At 39.0% G+C, this 18,423-nt stretch overlaps 1 protein-coding gene across 5 annotated transcripts in view; it reads right to left on the minus strand.

Moving 5' to 3' along the window:
* TNKS1BP1 (tankyrase 1 binding protein 1) overlaps positions 1-18,423 on the minus strand; it is a 33,135-nt gene that overhangs the window by 9,111 nt on the left and 5,601 nt on the right. For 2 of the 5 annotated variants that reach the window (XM_032218947.1, XM_032218931.1), the window contains exons 2-6: positions 16,531-16,669; positions 14,209-14,974; positions 12,889-12,961; positions 10,321-11,733; positions 6,886-8,588 (exon numbers count right to left, since the gene is read on the minus strand). In XM_032218947.1, the coding sequence (XP_032074838.1) occupies positions 6,886-8,588; positions 10,321-11,733; positions 12,889-12,961; positions 14,209-14,974; positions 16,531-16,669 (4,094 nt within the window). The remainder of the gene's footprint in view (positions 1-6,885; positions 8,589-10,320; positions 11,734-12,888; positions 12,962-14,208; positions 14,975-16,530; positions 16,670-18,423) is intronic. The other 3 variants (XM_032218940.1, XM_032218961.1, XM_032218955.1) reach the window with 3 other exon arrangements.

Consider the following 18,423-nt stretch of genomic DNA (forward strand, 5'->3'; position numbering starts at 1 on the left):
CAGGAAAATCTCTTTTTGCCAATGACAGAAGTGCAGTCATTGAAGCTGCTGAAGTTGGGACAGCTCCGGAACAGGAGGAAAACGGAAAGAGAAAGTGTGTCCATTTGGTGAGGAAATATTATTATTATAAGAGACTACCCCCCCAAAAAAAATTAAAGCTAAATTAAATTTGAAAACAAACAGAATAAGCAGTGAAATTAAGCTACATTAGACAGTGTGTTATCCTTTTTTTAAAAAAATTATTTTACAGATGGAACTTTTGCAAATGTTTCCTATTCCTTAAATTGAACAGATTAGTTTTTCTTCTACTACTTTTTACATTCTTTTTTTTATACCTATGGATTAAAATATTTTTCCTTATTTTTATAATGCTGGATTGGATGGGGTTTTTTTTTCTCCATTTAAGAATTTTGTTTTCTTTAAGCCTGGAATATAAAGGATATAAAAGGAATACAAAGAGGGCTGTAATAACAGAGGGAAAGGAAGTAATACTGCCACTTGGAGGCTGGAGGCTTGGAAAGCTTGGAAATATTGTCTATTTTTTTCTCTTTGATCATTTGACTTTGCATTTCAAGGTTCCTCAGCTTGTTTACAGAGAGTGATAGTGAGAAGAGCATGGTTGTTTATACAGGTGCTTTTCAGGAGCTTTTTTGGCAGCTAGAGTGGAGTGAAAAAAAAGCCTTGTCTTGAAAGATTGTAAATGAACTTGCTTTAAACTTAATAAAAAAATTTGAATGCCAGAGTGGCAGTGTTTATAAGTTGGAAGAATGGCACAACATGAAAAAGAAACCTTAACATTGCAAAAGATTATGTTTTAAATTCAAAAATTATTAGAAGTAACAGAGTAAATTGAGAAGAGATTGGAGAACATAGATCATAGAACAGTAAAATTTGATGAAAAAATTGAGGATGTTCATCAAATAAAGAAAGTGGATGTCAGAGTTCTAAAAACTGAAGGAAAAAATAAACAAAGAGACAAGAAAATTGTTGATACTGACAGTGAACTAAGCGTGGTTGGAAATGGAAAGAGTGGGATATGGAAAGGGGAGATAGATGGACTGGAGCTTTACCCCAGATTTCAAAGTATAGAAGAAGAAAAGAGAGAAGAATTGATGGAACTAAGGAGAGAAATTTTGTCAGAAGCACTAGTGATAACCAAAGATAAGCTGATCGAAGAAGCAGATGGAGGGTTTCGAGCTTATACAAGATATGCAATAAGTTGCGAAGAGAAGTCCATACAAAACCTACTAAGGAAATAACCAGAATACTAAAGCCACAAATGGCAAGAGACATAAAACTGCACTATTACTGGAAAGACACAGGTTGATGTAATGAAAGCTTATGATAAAAAAATTAAGACAAATTTAGTTAAATTTAGAGCATTATGTATAAAATGAAGTGATAATGGATAGTTAATTGATAATGATAATAACGCATATATATATGTGTGTATGTGTATATGTGTATGTATATGTGTGTGTGTGTATGTGTGTGTGTATGTGTATCTATATCTATATCTATCTATCTATCTATCATATATATATATATATATATGATCATAGATTTTATATATTATATATATGTTCATAGATTTTCATGGGTACAGATATCCAGGTTTTGGCGTATTCAGGTCTTTTCCCATGTAAGATTGAGGGTATCTTGGCGCTGTTTCGACGAAGTCCCACTCATCATCTTCAGGCTGGTCATCGCACAGGCACGAAGCCGAAGGCAACATATTGGTTTGATAAGAGGAAATTTGATACAAATTGCAAATGGTGACTACAAAAGGTTTAGAAACTCTGTTATTAAATATAACCAACTTTTATTTAGAACATGTTATAAAGATGTAATGTTACTAGATGATATTGGGAAGAGCTAATGAAATGCCATTATGTGGTTTTGCTTTAAATCTGGAATATTTTATATAAAAGGACATAAAAACAATTAGTCAAATGAAGGTTGAGGTATGATGATAGTAATATATATAAATATACTTGATTTAAAATATATGATTTGATATGAATTGTAGGTGATGACTGTGGAAGGGATGCACAGATGTTTTTGTAACCAATCGACACACTTTCTACAATTTGTAATGGAAGATGGTTTTGTGGGGGGGGGGGTTGTATGTTTTGTCTGTTTGCGTTTATTCAAAAATAGAAAAAAATCTTTAAAAAGAAAGAAAGTGATGGATAAGGTACAAATATGGTGTATGGAGAGCAGAGGAACCAATAATTGTTTAATTGTTTTTAGGAGTTGATGGTAAGATGAATTGATGTAAACATTTAATAATACAATATGATGTTGGCTATATAATAGTATACCTGTGATTATATGTTATGAAAATGAAAAAATAAAAATAAAAACTTTATAATTAAAAAAAGAAAAGAAAAATGTATACTTCATCTTACCCTCAAGTGAAATATAATAGTGACTTTATAAGTGTGATTTCCATAGTGAACTATAACTACTACATCAACCGCCTTTCTGTGTAGTTTGTAACTCATAAGCTTGCAAGATCCTGGTTTAAAACCTTCTTCACCTGTTTTCCCAGAACAGCCAAACAATAGATACCAATACTGTGTATCAAGCATAGAATTGTTAAATCCCCATTCTATTCAATGGGGCTGCAATCCTAAAGTTTTCAACTTTACTGGACTCCCAAATGGCCACTTCTTATAAGAACCATTGGTCTAATGGTGATAGCATACAATATTCAGGCCCATTCTAGGTTAGGAGCAAGTGAAAATAACAATGATTAGGGAACGCTGTATTGAAACAAAAGGCAGAATTCAGTAAAGCCTTAATTAAAGACTTAGAATAAAGTTTGAAATGCAGATATATTCCTACACTTTATGTTGTCTATAAAGTTTAGAATTTTTTTAGTCAGATTCTTTAATATGGGAAATGGAAGACAGAGTGCACAAATCTTAAAGATGAAGAAAAATGAAAAACAAGGACTTTTTTCCCCAGAGAATTTTTTTATGTTGAATAAATTACTATCACCTTTAATCATGAAAGGTTTCTGAAGACTCTGAGGGTTTAAAAGGTTCAAATACCAAGAAAGAAATTTTCAACACTTACAGCAATGTATACCACTGTCCACCTAGCAGTTTGAAAGCATGCAAATGCGAGTAGATAAATAGGTACCATTTTGGTGGGAAGGTAACAGCGTTCCATGCACCTTTGGCCTAGAGTCACAGGACCACGGAAATTGTCTTCTGACAATGCTGGGTCAAAGCTGGACATGACTGACAGGGAAACCTTTACCTTTTACCTTTAACTAACACTACAATTCTGTATCAGAAGTTGTATTCTCTACTTATGAAAGATATTTTTTTGTGTGTCTTGTGCTTGTAAGACATTTTATGAAAAGAATCTTACAATATAAGAGGCAGGAACCCACATGTTTTGTCAGCCGCTCAGAGTTATTTAAGATGGGCAGCCATCTTTTAAATAAATTAAATAAAAATAAAAATAAATGCATCCATTGTCTGATGGCTAATTGATTCCATTTTTATATAGCATTTTCCATAACACTCCTCTAACCACAGGTCTAATAACTGAAAGCCCATCTTATTTCACATATGCAACACTAAATTTGGCATAACGTGTAAAGTAGCAGTTGAGGATTATCTTTCTAAAGGTTATTATGCTTTTAATCTGATTACATGAAGTTGGACATCACTCTCCTACGAAGTCTCAGGGATAGGGAAAACTCTTTTGGGGGGGGCAAATTAGAATTAAATCTTTTTCTTCCCCCTTACTCACTCCATTATTTTATTCTGAAAATAATTTCCTCCTGAGCAGCTTTCCTTTAACTGTTACGATTGTATTATGTATATGCAACACTATACACAACCTATTAATGTGACAGGAAAAACTAGTTATGATTTCTCGGAATTACAATCCGTAGGGTGATTAAGAGGGGAGGACTGACATAATCAATGCAGAGTGAACCTTGACAATTGTTTACATTAAGCTGCCAAAATATACCTCTCAATATAAGGTTATTGCACAATTTGAAAACATCCTACAAATCCAGATTTTGAGTTGGAAAGAGAAGCAGGATGACCTGAACATTATTTAGAAGACTTCCTCTTCCCTATCTATTCAAACCAACTCAGCCAGTACTTCTGCTGAATAAGAGCTGTTATTCAACTTTAAAACTGTATGTATATATGTCCATGATGGTCATGTTTTGTATCTCCTTGACCCCTTTACAGAAACCAAGTGGATATCTTTAAGCATCTTTTAGCATCATAAGCCTCATGAACTACATGATGGCAATTTTGAATTATTTAAAATTGATTAAACTCCTCATATAAATAGCTGTCAGGCGCTTCCTGAGTTGTTCTGTTATTAGTGTTGTCTAGTTAATAAAACATCCTGTTAAAAACCATGCTGTCATTTCTTTATTGGCTTGTTAGAACGAAGCACTTTTCCTCTTCAATATCTAGAGATAGATACATGGAGAACATAATTTGATGACATCAAGAATGTGCTGCATTTTTACTGCTAAGTAGGACCTATAGATTTCTTTATAAAATTATGTAGAAGCAGTTTATCATATGCTGTTCCATTCATAATAATGTCAAGCAGCAAGGGCATTATCGAAGAATGAGCCAAGAAACTATATGCCTTGTTCCATGCAGTGAGATGGATTTCTCTAGCAGTAGAATACAGGGAAAAATTGATTATAAGCCACAGAAAATGAGGTATAAACCTGAATGGTGCATACATTATGCAAGCTGAAAATGGGCCCAATGTCAGTGCAAGACTGAGAAAAAGAGAATGACAGAGTAAGAATAGCAGACTATAATTCTGCATTCCTGTCACGTTAACTTGTTTTCAAAAATGTTATTTTTTTAGTGAAAGCAATAGTCATAGTTCCAGAATTGAGAATCTCCATGGGGTAGTTCTGTTCCACTACTTTGGCAAGGGAGAAAATTGTTCCATATTTTTTACCACCCAGATTATTTTTCCCTTTGGATGTGTTACCTCATAGCAATCTACTAAATATAAAATAAACACCACCTCCTCAGGATAGGTGGGGAATTCCTGCTGCAACATTACTCCACACAGCTGCTCTAAATCTTCAGCCACACATAACCTCCATCAAGGGCCAGGGGTTCAACAGGAAAGATATATTAAGGTCATGTCAGGATACAGTTCAGTGAGCATTTACATTAGCTAGGAGACCTTGCAATGCACTGCTTGTTGACATCAGTCTTGCAACATTACATTACACTTTTTTTTAACTGGAAGCTGTGTCATATTTCATGCAGAGTAGTATAAGTTGCAGTAGATCAAACTGGAATGTGAGGAAGGGTGCTAATGAAAGTTATAATTGAGAAGCTGTCATATAAGAAGATCCATGATCAGGAAAATAGGAAAGTCAATGATAGTCAAAATATATATATTAAAAAGAAATAATCTCATTATCTACTTAAGAAAATGGATTCTAAAGGTCCATGGTGTTACTAATACTTTATATATTTTGAGAATTTATGCACTTGCTAGTAGAATGCAGAAGAAATTTGACACTATTAGCCAGACATTACTGACTAATATTGCTTTTTAACTATCATCTATCAAGCTTTCAGAACCAAAATTCAAGCATTGTAGAAAATCTCAGCAAGGCCAAGATGAGATGTGGGTCTTATTGTAGGTAAAATATGCTGAGAGATAAAAACAAACAAGAATACATTATAGGAAAAAGAATAATGGATATTATCTTGCATTTACCTCAGAGAATACAATAACGAGACAGGAAAGATTACCTTAGAGAGAAAGAGTTGACGGATATTGTGCAAAAAAAAACCCTAGAATCTGCAGATATAGACAGCTGAATGGAATTTAGGAAAGATAAGTCCCCCTACCATCCCTTCTGCAGAACATGGCATCTACCCAATACAAAACAGTACACTGGATGAACTATTAATCATACAACAGCAAATGGAAAAGACTAACTTTACACATTTGATCATTTGGAACAAGTCAAACTGACATCTGTGTATTCATTTTGCAGCAATGTTGGTATCTTGCTACATTTTCCCAAGGAAAAAATCAGAGCAGTGTTAACTGTAACTACTAAGGTCTACAATTGGGGCTTTTGGCCAGATTAGATAGAGTGCCAGAAAGCACAGCTTCAATACTCATTAGATAACATTATTTCTTTATGCCTGCCTCTCTCAGCAGTAACAAAGAGCATATATATTTGCTTTCCACTTGTGGCTATCCAGTCACTATTACATCTTCCCTGTCTTATTATTTAATGGACAATTTATGGATATATATGTTTTTAAGCATCAGTTCCCAATACTAGCAATTGTACTTTAGCAACAAGTGAAAAGTACAAGTTATTTCCCATTTGGCTTAAAACAGCATTCCTCAGCCTACGAATTAATCAGAGATGTGACATTCAATTTCTAGAATTTCAATTCATCATAGCCTTACTGAGAATTCTGGAAATTAAAATCACACATCTTTGTGTCCAGTTGGGATAGGCTGTTTTAAACAAGAATAAAATTGACATAGAACCATCTTAATTGTGAACTGAATTGTATTTCCACAGAACTGCAATATGAGCATTGCAGATTTGGGCTCTTCCAATGCTGTCTGACTTTCAGAGGAAGTTGCAACTTATTTCATCAAGTCTATATTACAAAGAACTATATAGCACTGTGTACACTAATAACTGGTTACTGCGGTAATGAAAGGAATCACACCCAAGTACATAAGATATCAACAATTGCTCATTCACCATAGTTGATTAATAAACCAATGCAAGAACAAAAATTAATTGCTACTTTTAATTCCTTGTGTTAGTCTATTCCTTCCTTCCTTGCATCTCAACTATCAAATAATTGTAACAGCTTTTACCTCTCTCCACATACTGGTGTTGCTCCTTGATGCTGCATCACATCATCTTCCAAAACAATACCCCCCAAATGACGGCTCTCATCCCTATATGCCACTTCAGCCCCATCCAAAGCCTTGGGTCTCAAATCAGATACATCTGTCTTTGCGCTGTCAGATACTTCCATATTGTTAATTAAATCTGCTTGTCCAACATCAGGTTCTCTGCCTTCTTCTGCATTCACTGATCTTGTATTTGATGAGGCAGATGAAGTGTCCATGCCAAAAGGAAGATGCTTCTCTGCAGGTTTTTTATCAGCTTTTAAGCTCTCAACATTTAAGTCACCAGAGATAGTCAATTCTTCAGTGTTAAGATGTAGAGTCCATTCAGATTCACCTTCTGCGATTCCTCGGGATTCGTCCATGGCCAAATTTGTTAAATTCCCAGCCTGATGCATTAGGTTGTCTGTTGATTCCTCTAAATTGACTGTGAATTTTTGATCAGACAAATCTAATGAGCCAAATCCAGCTATTAGATCCCGTCCTGTAGTATCATTATGTTCACTTTCTGAAAATTCAGAGTCTTTGATCCAATCTCCTCTACCAGTAGTATCCTCTCGTGGTTCAAATTTACCCAAGCAGTATTCATCAGACCAGATTGGTCTTAGGGCATAAAATTCTTGATTATCCACCTCCATTTGAGAGTTATTGCTTTTGATGCCACCATCTATTTCAATTCTACAACCTATTTCACCATCGTATTCTTCGGCTCCATCAGATTTACCAGCAATAAACTCATCATCTTGGCTTTGGGCAATCTCTGTATCACACTTACTAGGCGAGTCAGACTGTTTGACATTCAGTTTAGACTCTGGATAACTGTCATCATCAAAGCCAGATGTATCTAGTCCCGAGTCCTGCTGAAAACTAAGCTGAACTTCTGGACAGTTCTGAGGTTCACTAGATAGTTCCACCTGATGGGCAGTGAACTCTCTTTGTAATTGACTAGTACCGCTGCCAGAACCAGATTCACTAGGCCAGCCTAAATGGCTGGCACTGAACACAGAAACTGGGGTGCTGTCATCTGAATGTTTAACACTGAACTTTGTTTCTAGTTGACTCTCAATAGTGTACTCACTAGGCACCTTTGCCAATTCGGGGCTGACATCTGATTCTGGACAACTGACATTTTCCATATGATATTTGGACCAGTCAGTTGTTTCAGCAGCAGCATCTTGATATTGGCTGCTCCAATCTGTTTTCTCAACTGCAACAAACTCACTGCTCTGTTGATCACTGCCAGCTTGGCAGAGACTAGGCCAGCCAGGCTTCCTCACATAGGGTTCTGCGTGCTGATCCTCAGCAGTACTGATGTTGTATGTGCTGCTCCAATTGGATTCCTCAGTTGGATGATCAGCACCATGGCTACCATAAGAAGCAAGCCACTCTTCTTGCACTGGACTGGAACTGCCCAGTAACGGCGATCCTCTAGCCCATTCTTGCTGGCCGGTACCAAATTCCATATCCTGACTTTTGGGATTACCAACAGTGTATGAGTTTGGCCAGTCCTGTGAGCCAGTGCCAAACTCACGATCCTGTTCTGTTTCTCCCAGCCATTTAACTTTGGACACATCGGCAGTCCAATCCAAGCGAAAGGTATCAGAATGATCAGCACCTACGATGCCAAACTCGCTATGAAGGTCCTTCCGTGACCATCCCAGAAGATCCTAAAAAATAAGAAGAAAAGGAAAAAAACAAGGCAAAGGGGAAAATTGTATGAGATTCTTACGTGCAAAGGATTGGGATAATAAATTAGAGGGATGTCAATCACAAAATGTGCAAATTATATAAAGCAAAGAAAAATAATCTAGCAATCTTGTCAGGTCTCAAAAGGGGATCACATGATCCCACAACACTGCAACCATCATAAATAAGAACCAGTTGCCAAGCGTCTGAATATTGATGTGACCATTGGGATGCTGCAACGGTCGTGTGAAAACTGGTCAAATCACTTTGTTCAGTGCTGTTGTAAACTGTGAATGGTCACTAAACGACCAGTTGAGAACTACTTGGAGCTGGGAAAGGCATTTGACAGCAATTTTTAAATCATTTAGATACTAAGAGGTAAAAATGCATGGGTCTCCAAAAATTGCTGAACTATAATTTGCAGCAATTTCATAATAGGCAATGTTACTGGAGCTGTTAGAAGTTACAGTTCAGTATAGTGAGAACTACAAATTCCCCACCTTGTGTATGGACCACCACCTTTCAACTGATGAGTCAGGATCAACAACTAGGACAGTCTATCATATAAATGTTTGGTGAAACCTTCAACATTTGATCCAAAAGTCAAGATTAATTAATTAAGATTAAAAATAAAAATTAGCCCCAGTTGTGAAAAGTCTAAAGTACTTGATGAGACAATACTGAACTAGATGGACAGAAGGGATCTGACTTTTCACAGTAGCTTTCTACATTCCCAAGCTACACGAGCTGTTTGTTAATGGAAGCCACTTCCCCCAGTAAGACACTACTATCTCTACCTGTAATTCATGTATTACGATCCAATTTATAGTTACACATGTATCAATAGGTTTTAAAGATACATCCAATCATACATAATTGCAGTAGATTACAAATACCAAAGACACAAATAATTCACATGTTCTGAGGTAGAAAAGCAGCACAAGCTGTAAAGATGAAATATGCCAATAAAAATAAGCAATCATTTTTAAGGAATAATTAAGATATTTTGGCAAGAAAGATGGGGAAAGTATAGAGAAGTTTATATGGCCCAATTGGAACAGAGTAGTGAGTTTGTTGCAGTTGTGAAGAGAGATTGGAGCAGCTAATATCATGAATTTCCAGTCAAATTTCAAAATTAATTTCCAATGGAAATTAATCATCCTAAACCTATCAGCCCACTTGATTTTTTTAAGCTTTCAGGACTACATCAATGGAATAAAATGTATATAACTTAAGTCCTTCTTAACTAAAAACAACTACGTTCACTTTTGGACAAGACTGTAATGGATCCAAATTATAACTTCTTAATAACGAAGAAGTTCAAGAAATCAAGCGTATCTTCAATGCACAAAGAGAACTGGATCTGGGAAGAGGAAAATTAACTTCTCCCAGATGACTAGAGGATTATCTCATATGGCAGCACCTTTTGACTCAGCCTCTGCTCTTGTACATTCTGCAGCCACCCAACCAGTTTAACTACTTTGTAGCTAACTCAAAAAAGGCAGCCTACTGTTCTTAAAGACAAGCCCTGGCTCAGTCATCTAACTGGGCAGGAATGTTTACTCATCTAAACATGCTTGTGTCCATTAAACACTTTCTATGCCACGTCCTTACGCGCTGAGGAGTTTGATGCCAGTAAGATCTTTTAGTCACAATTCTTTTTAAATAGAAGACTGCCTTCCATAAAATTATTACCGAGTACAATGTTTTTACCTGTGGTCCTGTGGGGTCTTCTACCTTGGATGTACTTCTTTTCTTTGCATCATCAGTGCTAGGTGGAGGAGATGCCAGAAGCTCATCTAGCCAATGTGAACTAGGACCAGGTTCAACTCCACCCAGTAGGTCAGAGTTCCCCATCTTGGCTTCCTGTGCCATTCCCAGGGCATCACATTCTTCCTGACAGGTATCGGCTGTCTGCACCTGGGCACTTTCTGAGAACAAGATGCAAGGCTCTGCAGGAGGAGCAGTTTCCTCTACACTTGGTAATGGCTCCATTGCTCGTAGAGCCTCTTCCTCAAAGTTTGGGGAAAATTGGAGGAAATCATGATCCTCTTGAAAAGTAACCTCTTCAGCCACCACTGGGCCCTTTAGATTAGGGCCACCAATCTTTCTCTGAACAGAAGGACCACCAGGTGCTGACAACTCAAGAGTAGATTGGACTTCTAGCTGCCCCTCAATCTTCTTCCAGTTACTTTCAGATTCCTTACTGGCACTGTGCTCACTAGCCTCAGTCTCCTCCTCTTTCCCGATTTGTCTCTCTGAACCTGCCTCTTGATATGATCCTTGAATGGGAGGGATCTCTCCATCCAATTCTGCTTCCGAAAGGTTGTCATCATCGTGTTCCTGAATGGGAGAGTTGGGAGGAGATACTAGTCTCTTCCCACACAACTCCAGTCCCTGATTAGAGAATGACCATTCAAATGACTGTGACAGACTCCAACTAGACTCTCCCCCTAAATTATGCTCTACAGGTGGGTCCTTCTCTCTTGGCAGTGCAGCTAAAGAACCTCCTAGTTCTTCCCTGACCATTTTTTTACCCTGTGGTTGCACCACTCCCTCTGAAGCACGACGCTGATTTAGCAGGGGAGCCTTCTCCTCAAGAGGACGAATTTGATTTTTGAGATAATCTTTTCCCCTGTTGAGTAGGGTGTCTGGTATGCATGAAGGGGACCCTGGAGGCTGATCGGAACAAACATGGCACTTTGAAAGAATGCTAGGGGAGCCAGGGGATTCTGAGACTCCTGTAAGACATTGGTGAGACTGCAGATTATATTCAATGGGCGGATGGCTCAAACTGGCAGTATGCTCAGGGAGAAGAGGGACTTCAGGGTATCTTGCAGAAACATCTGCCACGTCTGAAAGCAAGGACTGTCCTAGAGAAGTCTTAATAGGGGATCCTGGAGGCCAGGGATCTGCAATTGTTACAGGGGGATCTGCAAACTGAATGTGACTGACAGAGTCTACCAGAGGACTTCTGGAGGATTTAGCAGTTCCGTCAGGGGAACCTGGTGGAAGCAAAGCTTCACTACGTGGGACATCTGTTGGAAGGTACGGAGCACCAGGGGGTTGGGTTGTTTCAGAAGGGGCATCAGGAGATCCGGGTGTGACTCTGGAAGAGAACTTGGTCTGGGGGAAAGAGACACACAGGAAGAACAAATTAAATTACTTTCTTTCTTATTATTTAGAATATACTGCAATACTATCTGGCTCAGTTATATCCCTTTTCCTTGAATCACTAAATGTGCAGCATCTTCCTGCTTTTACACATCAAAAACTACCTTGAAAGCCTCTCTCCAAAGTATCACCCCTATATTGTTAAAGCCAGAAGATAATGAAATGCAAAGAGTGGAGCACGAAAGGGAAAAAAGAAGCTGAAAAAATCAGTCAACATTGTGCAGTAACAAACAAAAATGCATGCCCCACCCACCTCAGCCTTTGCCTTCTCTTTGATTAGATTTATAAAGAGAGAGACAGAGAGAGAGAGAGAGCAACACAAAGCAGAGCTAAATAAAACACACCCAATGAGCTTATGGCTCTCTTTCCTGAAGTAAAGCAAATGGAGTTAATCATTACCTTCATTACCAATTCAGAGCAACCAGCAAGAGGCTGCTGTGCCTTCTCTACTAGTGAATTTGGCTACAGGCCGAGCAGTGGGAACTGTTTCATACATACCTGGCAGGTTGTTGAACTACATACTCTGAGTCACAACTGCTCCCTTCCCTCTGGCCATGGCCCCATAAAGTTGTATTAGCTTTGGTTCTCTGTGTAGTTAGCTTGGGCTTTTTTTTTTTAAGATCTGAAGAAACACTGCTCTATTCTTCTTTGCTTGGACATGAAGTGGTTAGTTTAAAAAAAACAACTATCTAGATTCTCATAATCTACTAACCAGCATAGCTAAGATTTTTGCACTCCGGGGAAGGCCATTCAGGATGGGAAAATATAAATTACAGGTGATAACATCTAACACAGCTAGCAGAGCTGAATATTTCACTTTGAAACATCAAGCACCTGGACACATCGGCAGGTTTGTTTCTTTGTTTACAATGCCATAACCTATGCCCCAAAGAGCAACAAGTTTGGGCTAAGATAACCAATATTGATGCATGAAAATTTCCCTGCTAGTGTTACTTCTTCTTGAAGAGAAGCATTAGTAGAGAAAGGAGACACGCACCCTACAGGGAGGGAGCCTGGAAGGAGAGAGGTGGCAGATACCCCTGAGACAGAAGAGAGCCTGGAAGGACAGAGACCAATGGAAGAATTGCCGAGTTGCAGATAACTCACACCAGGAGAAGACAGTGGACTGCTGGATTCAAGCTGGTCTCCTTCACAGCCCGTGCTGGGCTGGCTGGAGCTGCTAACAGAAAGATGTATTATCATTACAGAACAGAATCACCTTCTATGATTCTATTAGTACAAAGGCAGGATGAATGCCAAGTAAATCAACAACCACAAAAACCAGAAATAAGGATCCTGAATCTAAAGCATATATAGCCAATCTGGAACCCTCAAAGGTCTTTCAGAGGACCACTGCTTACCTTAAACTCTTTGGATTGTGAGTTTCTACCATAGCCGTTATACTAAAGAAATGGGCATGTGAAGATGACACTCCTAAGTTGTTACACAAGCTTCCAAAAACTGAGAAGAATCATCCTTCTTCCTCACCATCTTCATAGATATAGTGGAGTGACTTAAAGTTCCTCCAATTTAAACTATCATGAGTATCACATTTTTTTTCCATTTCTAGTACTAGTGGGAAACAGCCACTTCATTTACATTTTCTTGCTGCTCCAGGCACAAGATGTCCAAAGGCTAGTTCTCAAAGCCCATAAAAATGGGACTATCCCTATTTTAAGGGCATTGTGCCTATCACAGGTATAATCTACTTAACAATGGAAAAGCTATTTGTGGCTTAATCTAAATAAATGGATTATACTGTTAAATGCAAAAATTAAAGGCATGATGCCAAACACACGTGCAATCTACATAAGAATGAGGAAGCTCCATGACTGATCTAAATGAATTGATTATAGTGTTAAAAGCAAAAATTATGGAAATTTTAAGTCTTGCTGAATATTCCAAGCATCTTCCATTTCACCAGTTGTCATCTCCTCTACCTTATCAACAAATCACTTAGATCGGAGACCTAATACCCTATATTCCTTATATGTGCGATTTGGCAACCCTATATTCTTTATATCTGCGATTTGGCAAAAATGGAGCTATGAGAAATATGCTCAATTCCAGACATGATTAGTCAGAGAAAAGTCACATCAAATTGACTGAGACTGATCCGTGTGTGTGTGTGTGTGTGTGTGTGTGTGTGTGTAAGAGGGCTGGAATCTTAAAAATGTAGCAACCTATTCTTTTATTCTTAGATTAAAGAAAGCATTTGCCCCCGCTAATGCCAAATGTAAAAGTACAAAAAAAGAAACTGTCGGATACATTTGGTGCATTAATTTCATTTTTTTTGGAACATTAGCACTAGAACACCTACTAATCTATAATCAATCTCTGTTCTCAGAATGCACTTGATGACTCACCCAGCAAAGCTGAACTTTCAAGGTTACTTCGAATGGTCCACTGTGATTATATGATCCTTACCTGTCTGTAGGAAGGAAAATCTCATTTGTTTCGACCTCTGCCTCTGGCTGTTGAGATTCAGACACATGCTGCTCATTTACGCTCCTGTTTTCTTCCTTTAATTCCTTGATCCTTGATAAACTCCTCTCCTTAATTTCACAGGAGACTCGGTAAGCAGACCCTTCTGGATCAGTTCCTACTCCTTCTCCACTGGAACTTCTCTGAAAGGCAACATAACCCTTAGGCCCTAGGTGAATAGTTGAACTACCATCTTGGCTGAAGAAAGAGCGTACTAGCCGAGGCAAGTCAGAGCTGGGTGAACTGGGTTTTTCCATTTTGGCCAAGATTTCCTCCACTGTGGTCCCAGGAAAACGTTCTGGCTTAGTTGCTACTGGCACCGGTTTCACTTTGAAGGGGAGTGTGCATTTGGCTACACTAGACGATTCTCTACATTCCTCCTCAGAAGCTCTTTCAATAGCACTGGATTTTTTGGCGGGCTCAGCCTCTTCTTTATCTTCAGATGACTTGCCTCCAATGGAGAAAGGAGATGGAACCTCTTTCCCATTGGTAACTTCTCTTGGAGAGCACTTCAAGTTAAAGGAAAGGCGCTTTACAGCACTGCCAGCTCCACTGCTATATGGCTTAGGCCCAGCCAACAAATTGATCTTTTCTGCAGAAGGCACCTCAGAAAGCGTCTGGCGCAGTCCAGGAATAGGCTTCACTAGCACAGCTGGCTTAGGAAGAACACAAGGCTTAGGTTTCACAGGTGGCTTTGGACGGGCATCCCCTGAGAGAAGGATTTAATAAGAAATGGTTAACATGTGGCCATTAAATTATAATGCTCCAATACAAGAATTCATAACGTAAATTACTGTTACTAAAGCCTTTATGCTTAATTTCCCAATTTTCAGGGAATATTATTGAATCTATGCTCTAGACCAGAGATAGCGAACCTTTTCAGCACTGAGTGCCGAAAATGGAGCATGCACATGCGCGCTCATCTGGGTTAGAGGAGCTGCCCAGGGTGCATGCACATGCCCAAAAGTAAACTTACGGTTTCAGGTGCACGCATGTACACTGGCCAGCTAGTCTTCCAGTTACTGGCATGCATGCACGTGCGATGATTAGCTGGCTGGCGCACATGCTCACGCAGGAAAACAGAAGATCAGCTGTTCCAGTTTCCGGCACTGCCACATGCACAAAGGTCAGCTGATCGTCGTGTGTGCATGTGCACCACAAACCCGGAAGCGGAATGGGCGATGCTGCACATGTCATGCAACATGGCTCCATGTGCCACTTTGGGTATGCGTGTCATGGGTTTGCCGTGACGGTTCTAGGCTGAGGAAAGGTTTAATGGTCCACTGTCTTCCTGGCAAGCCTAGAGTAGCTTCCTTCTGAAAAGATTTAAGTCGTCTCATCCTTTTAGCCGTGGAAGCTTGTTCAGAGATTACAAGAATCTATGATTAAACAAGTGCAATAACATGCATGTATTTCAAATGTCATTGTTTTTCTCTAATAAAAAGCTGTATGCAATGTTGAGCTGAGAATGGAGTGATAGTAATGGGAAGAGGGGAATAAAATGGGCATAATTTTTTTAACATTTTCCATGAAGACTGTATGTAACCGGGGATCCAGGTCATACTGAACAGCTTACCAAGCTTGCAAATCCCAGGTAACAAAGAAAAATACAGCATAGCCCGTGAAAGACCCTATGGACTGCATTTTAAGGTGAAAGAGTCTCAGGCTAAAAAGTAAGATCAATCCTTGATAGGACCACCAAATTCACATGGTTAAAGCTCATGACGGTTTCTATCATTTTAGACCAGCAATTCCCTTTTTTCCCTTCATTATCCAAAACCATTTATCTGAAAGTGCTGTTTACCTAATGTAGGCAAAACATTTTAAACCAATTTAAATGTTTTTATTGTGATTGGATAACAACACATCTTACCCAAAGAAAAATACATTTTTATCCATTTTAATATGGATAATTAATTAATTTACTCAGATTTAGTTTAGACTATAGGAGGAGTGAACTGTTAAGAATCCTAGTTTGTGTCCTGAAAGAAGTAACAACAACAAAAATCCTCCTGAACCTACAACATGGAATTAAAATGTCCCTTTAATTTAGGGTTTAATATTTCAGAGGTGGAAAGGAGAATTATGCATAAGAATACATCAGAAAATATCTTCACATATGTGCAATTTGCAATAGCACAGAAAGAGCTATTCATATCACATTCAGCACTTAATTCTTAGGAGAACCACTCCCTTATTATCAATAGAAAACCTGGCCAGTTGCCATGTGGTAAGGAACCTATTTTTGCTTTCCTTTGGATATACCTATATCAGAGCTGCTTGACGGTGGTTTAGAGTCTTTACGGCCATTGGCAGCGGTAATGGAAAATGAAGAACACAGCGGTTGAGGCTTAGAATCCATCACATCAGGCAGCGACTCCGAAGTCAGCATAAAGGCCAGCCCCTAGGACATACACACAGGCACAAAAAGGTTAGGCAATTTGCAAAATCCTCTCAAGAGATAACCAAGGCTTCTTATCAGATGGCACAGCTCAGATATTAAATCATCAAAATGAAATTTCCCCAATACTTTGCTTACTATTTTTAGCTAGGTTTTAGCTTTAAAAGAGGTACCATTCCTCGTCTTTCTCTGAGAGGGAGGGAGGGAGGGAGAGGGAGAGAAAGAGGGAGGGAGGGAGAAAAAGAGAGAGAATGAGAATATATCATCTTAGGCTACTCCCAGGGCAGGCTGGAACAAGGATGAAGGGAGCACAAGCAACCAGCCCATGACTCACACTGAAAGTAGAAAACCTCAAATGCATCAGGGTTTAGGTTGCCTAACCTATGCTACTGCCCTGTTCAGCACAATACTTGCACCACCTTCGTCGCACCCTCTCCTCCTCTGCCAATTTGCTATTCTCTCCATTTAATGCTGAATTTTCCTCTTCCATCCCTCTGCTGATCTTTCTTTCTTTCTGCTGTCAGTTCTTGTCATTTCGCCACAGCACTCCCATTTGGCTGCTTTTCTAATCTGAGCCATTCTCCTCCTTCCAAGTTCCTTTCAGCTCCCCACCCCCACCCCACTAATGGGAGAAATTCAGCTCAGCGCCATCCCAGCTGTACATATTCCCAACCAGACTGTGCAGGGCAAGGAGTAAACATCTGGAGTGCTGCCCCTTTCCTGATTTCTCAATCACTTGGCAGAGCCACTGGAATTCAATGAGGTAAAGCTGGGGCCTGCTCCCATCACTACAGCAACGACCTCCCACTAGATTTCAACAATGGGCCAAACTCTCTCTAAGAAGGGAAACAGCATTACGAAGAGTGTGTGTAGCAGAAACTGTTCCAATTGGCTGTATTCGAAACAGAAGTGGACCCAGAATGAGGCCACAGAAGGGCTCATGAAGAGCTCCCCTTTAGTCAGATGGGGGGGGGGGAACTGTCACAGTGGACAACGGGAGAACAAGGTATCCTTGAAAGACCGTACAGATGCCCCCATTCTCAGTCTGCCTCTTGGGGACCAGCAAGCCACTTCTTCCATGCTTGAATGAAGTAGACAGAAGAACAGACTAACAACACCCTGCTTGCTGCTTAGCCCCTCACCTTATCCCTTAGTATCTACAAGCCAACCTCTTCTGCGGATAACATGAACTGAAGATGAATCTTTGTATTGCCCACATACAGGTAGTCCTTGTTTAGCAACCAGAATTGGGACCAGAAACTCGATCATTAAACGAAGCAGTTGCTACGTGAAACCTCACAGTACTTATGTTCTTATTTCAGCTTTCCTTGGCCTTACAAAACATGCAAAGATTGTATATGCGAGGACTGGTTATGAAGTTACTTTTTTATCACCACTGTAACTACATACATTCATTAAACAAGGAAGTAGCTAGACGAGAACTTATCTATACTGCTGCTTTCTAGCCTTTTCTCTCTTAATATTAATTCCAATTATGCAAAGACTTAGATATTGAAGTACCATCCTTTACATACTATTCAATCTGTTTTGATCTATAAAGACAAACAATAGTTATGATGGTTGGAATTTCTGGGTTGCAGTCCCAACCTATCTACAGAATCAGGTTGCAGAAAACATTCATCAACCAGGATAAAATTGGCAAACATTTCAGTGTGCAAAATGTAAGCTAATGTAGCGGCATTTTATCAAGCAGGCCAGCCAGCACACACATAAGGTTAATCAACATAAATGTTACT

Source organism: Thamnophis elegans, chromosome 1, assembly GCF_009769535.1.
Source record: "Thamnophis elegans isolate rThaEle1 chromosome 1, rThaEle1.pri, whole genome shotgun sequence".
In the NCBI taxonomy this organism is placed as follows: Eukaryota; Metazoa; Chordata; class Lepidosauria; order Squamata; family Colubridae; genus Thamnophis; species Thamnophis elegans.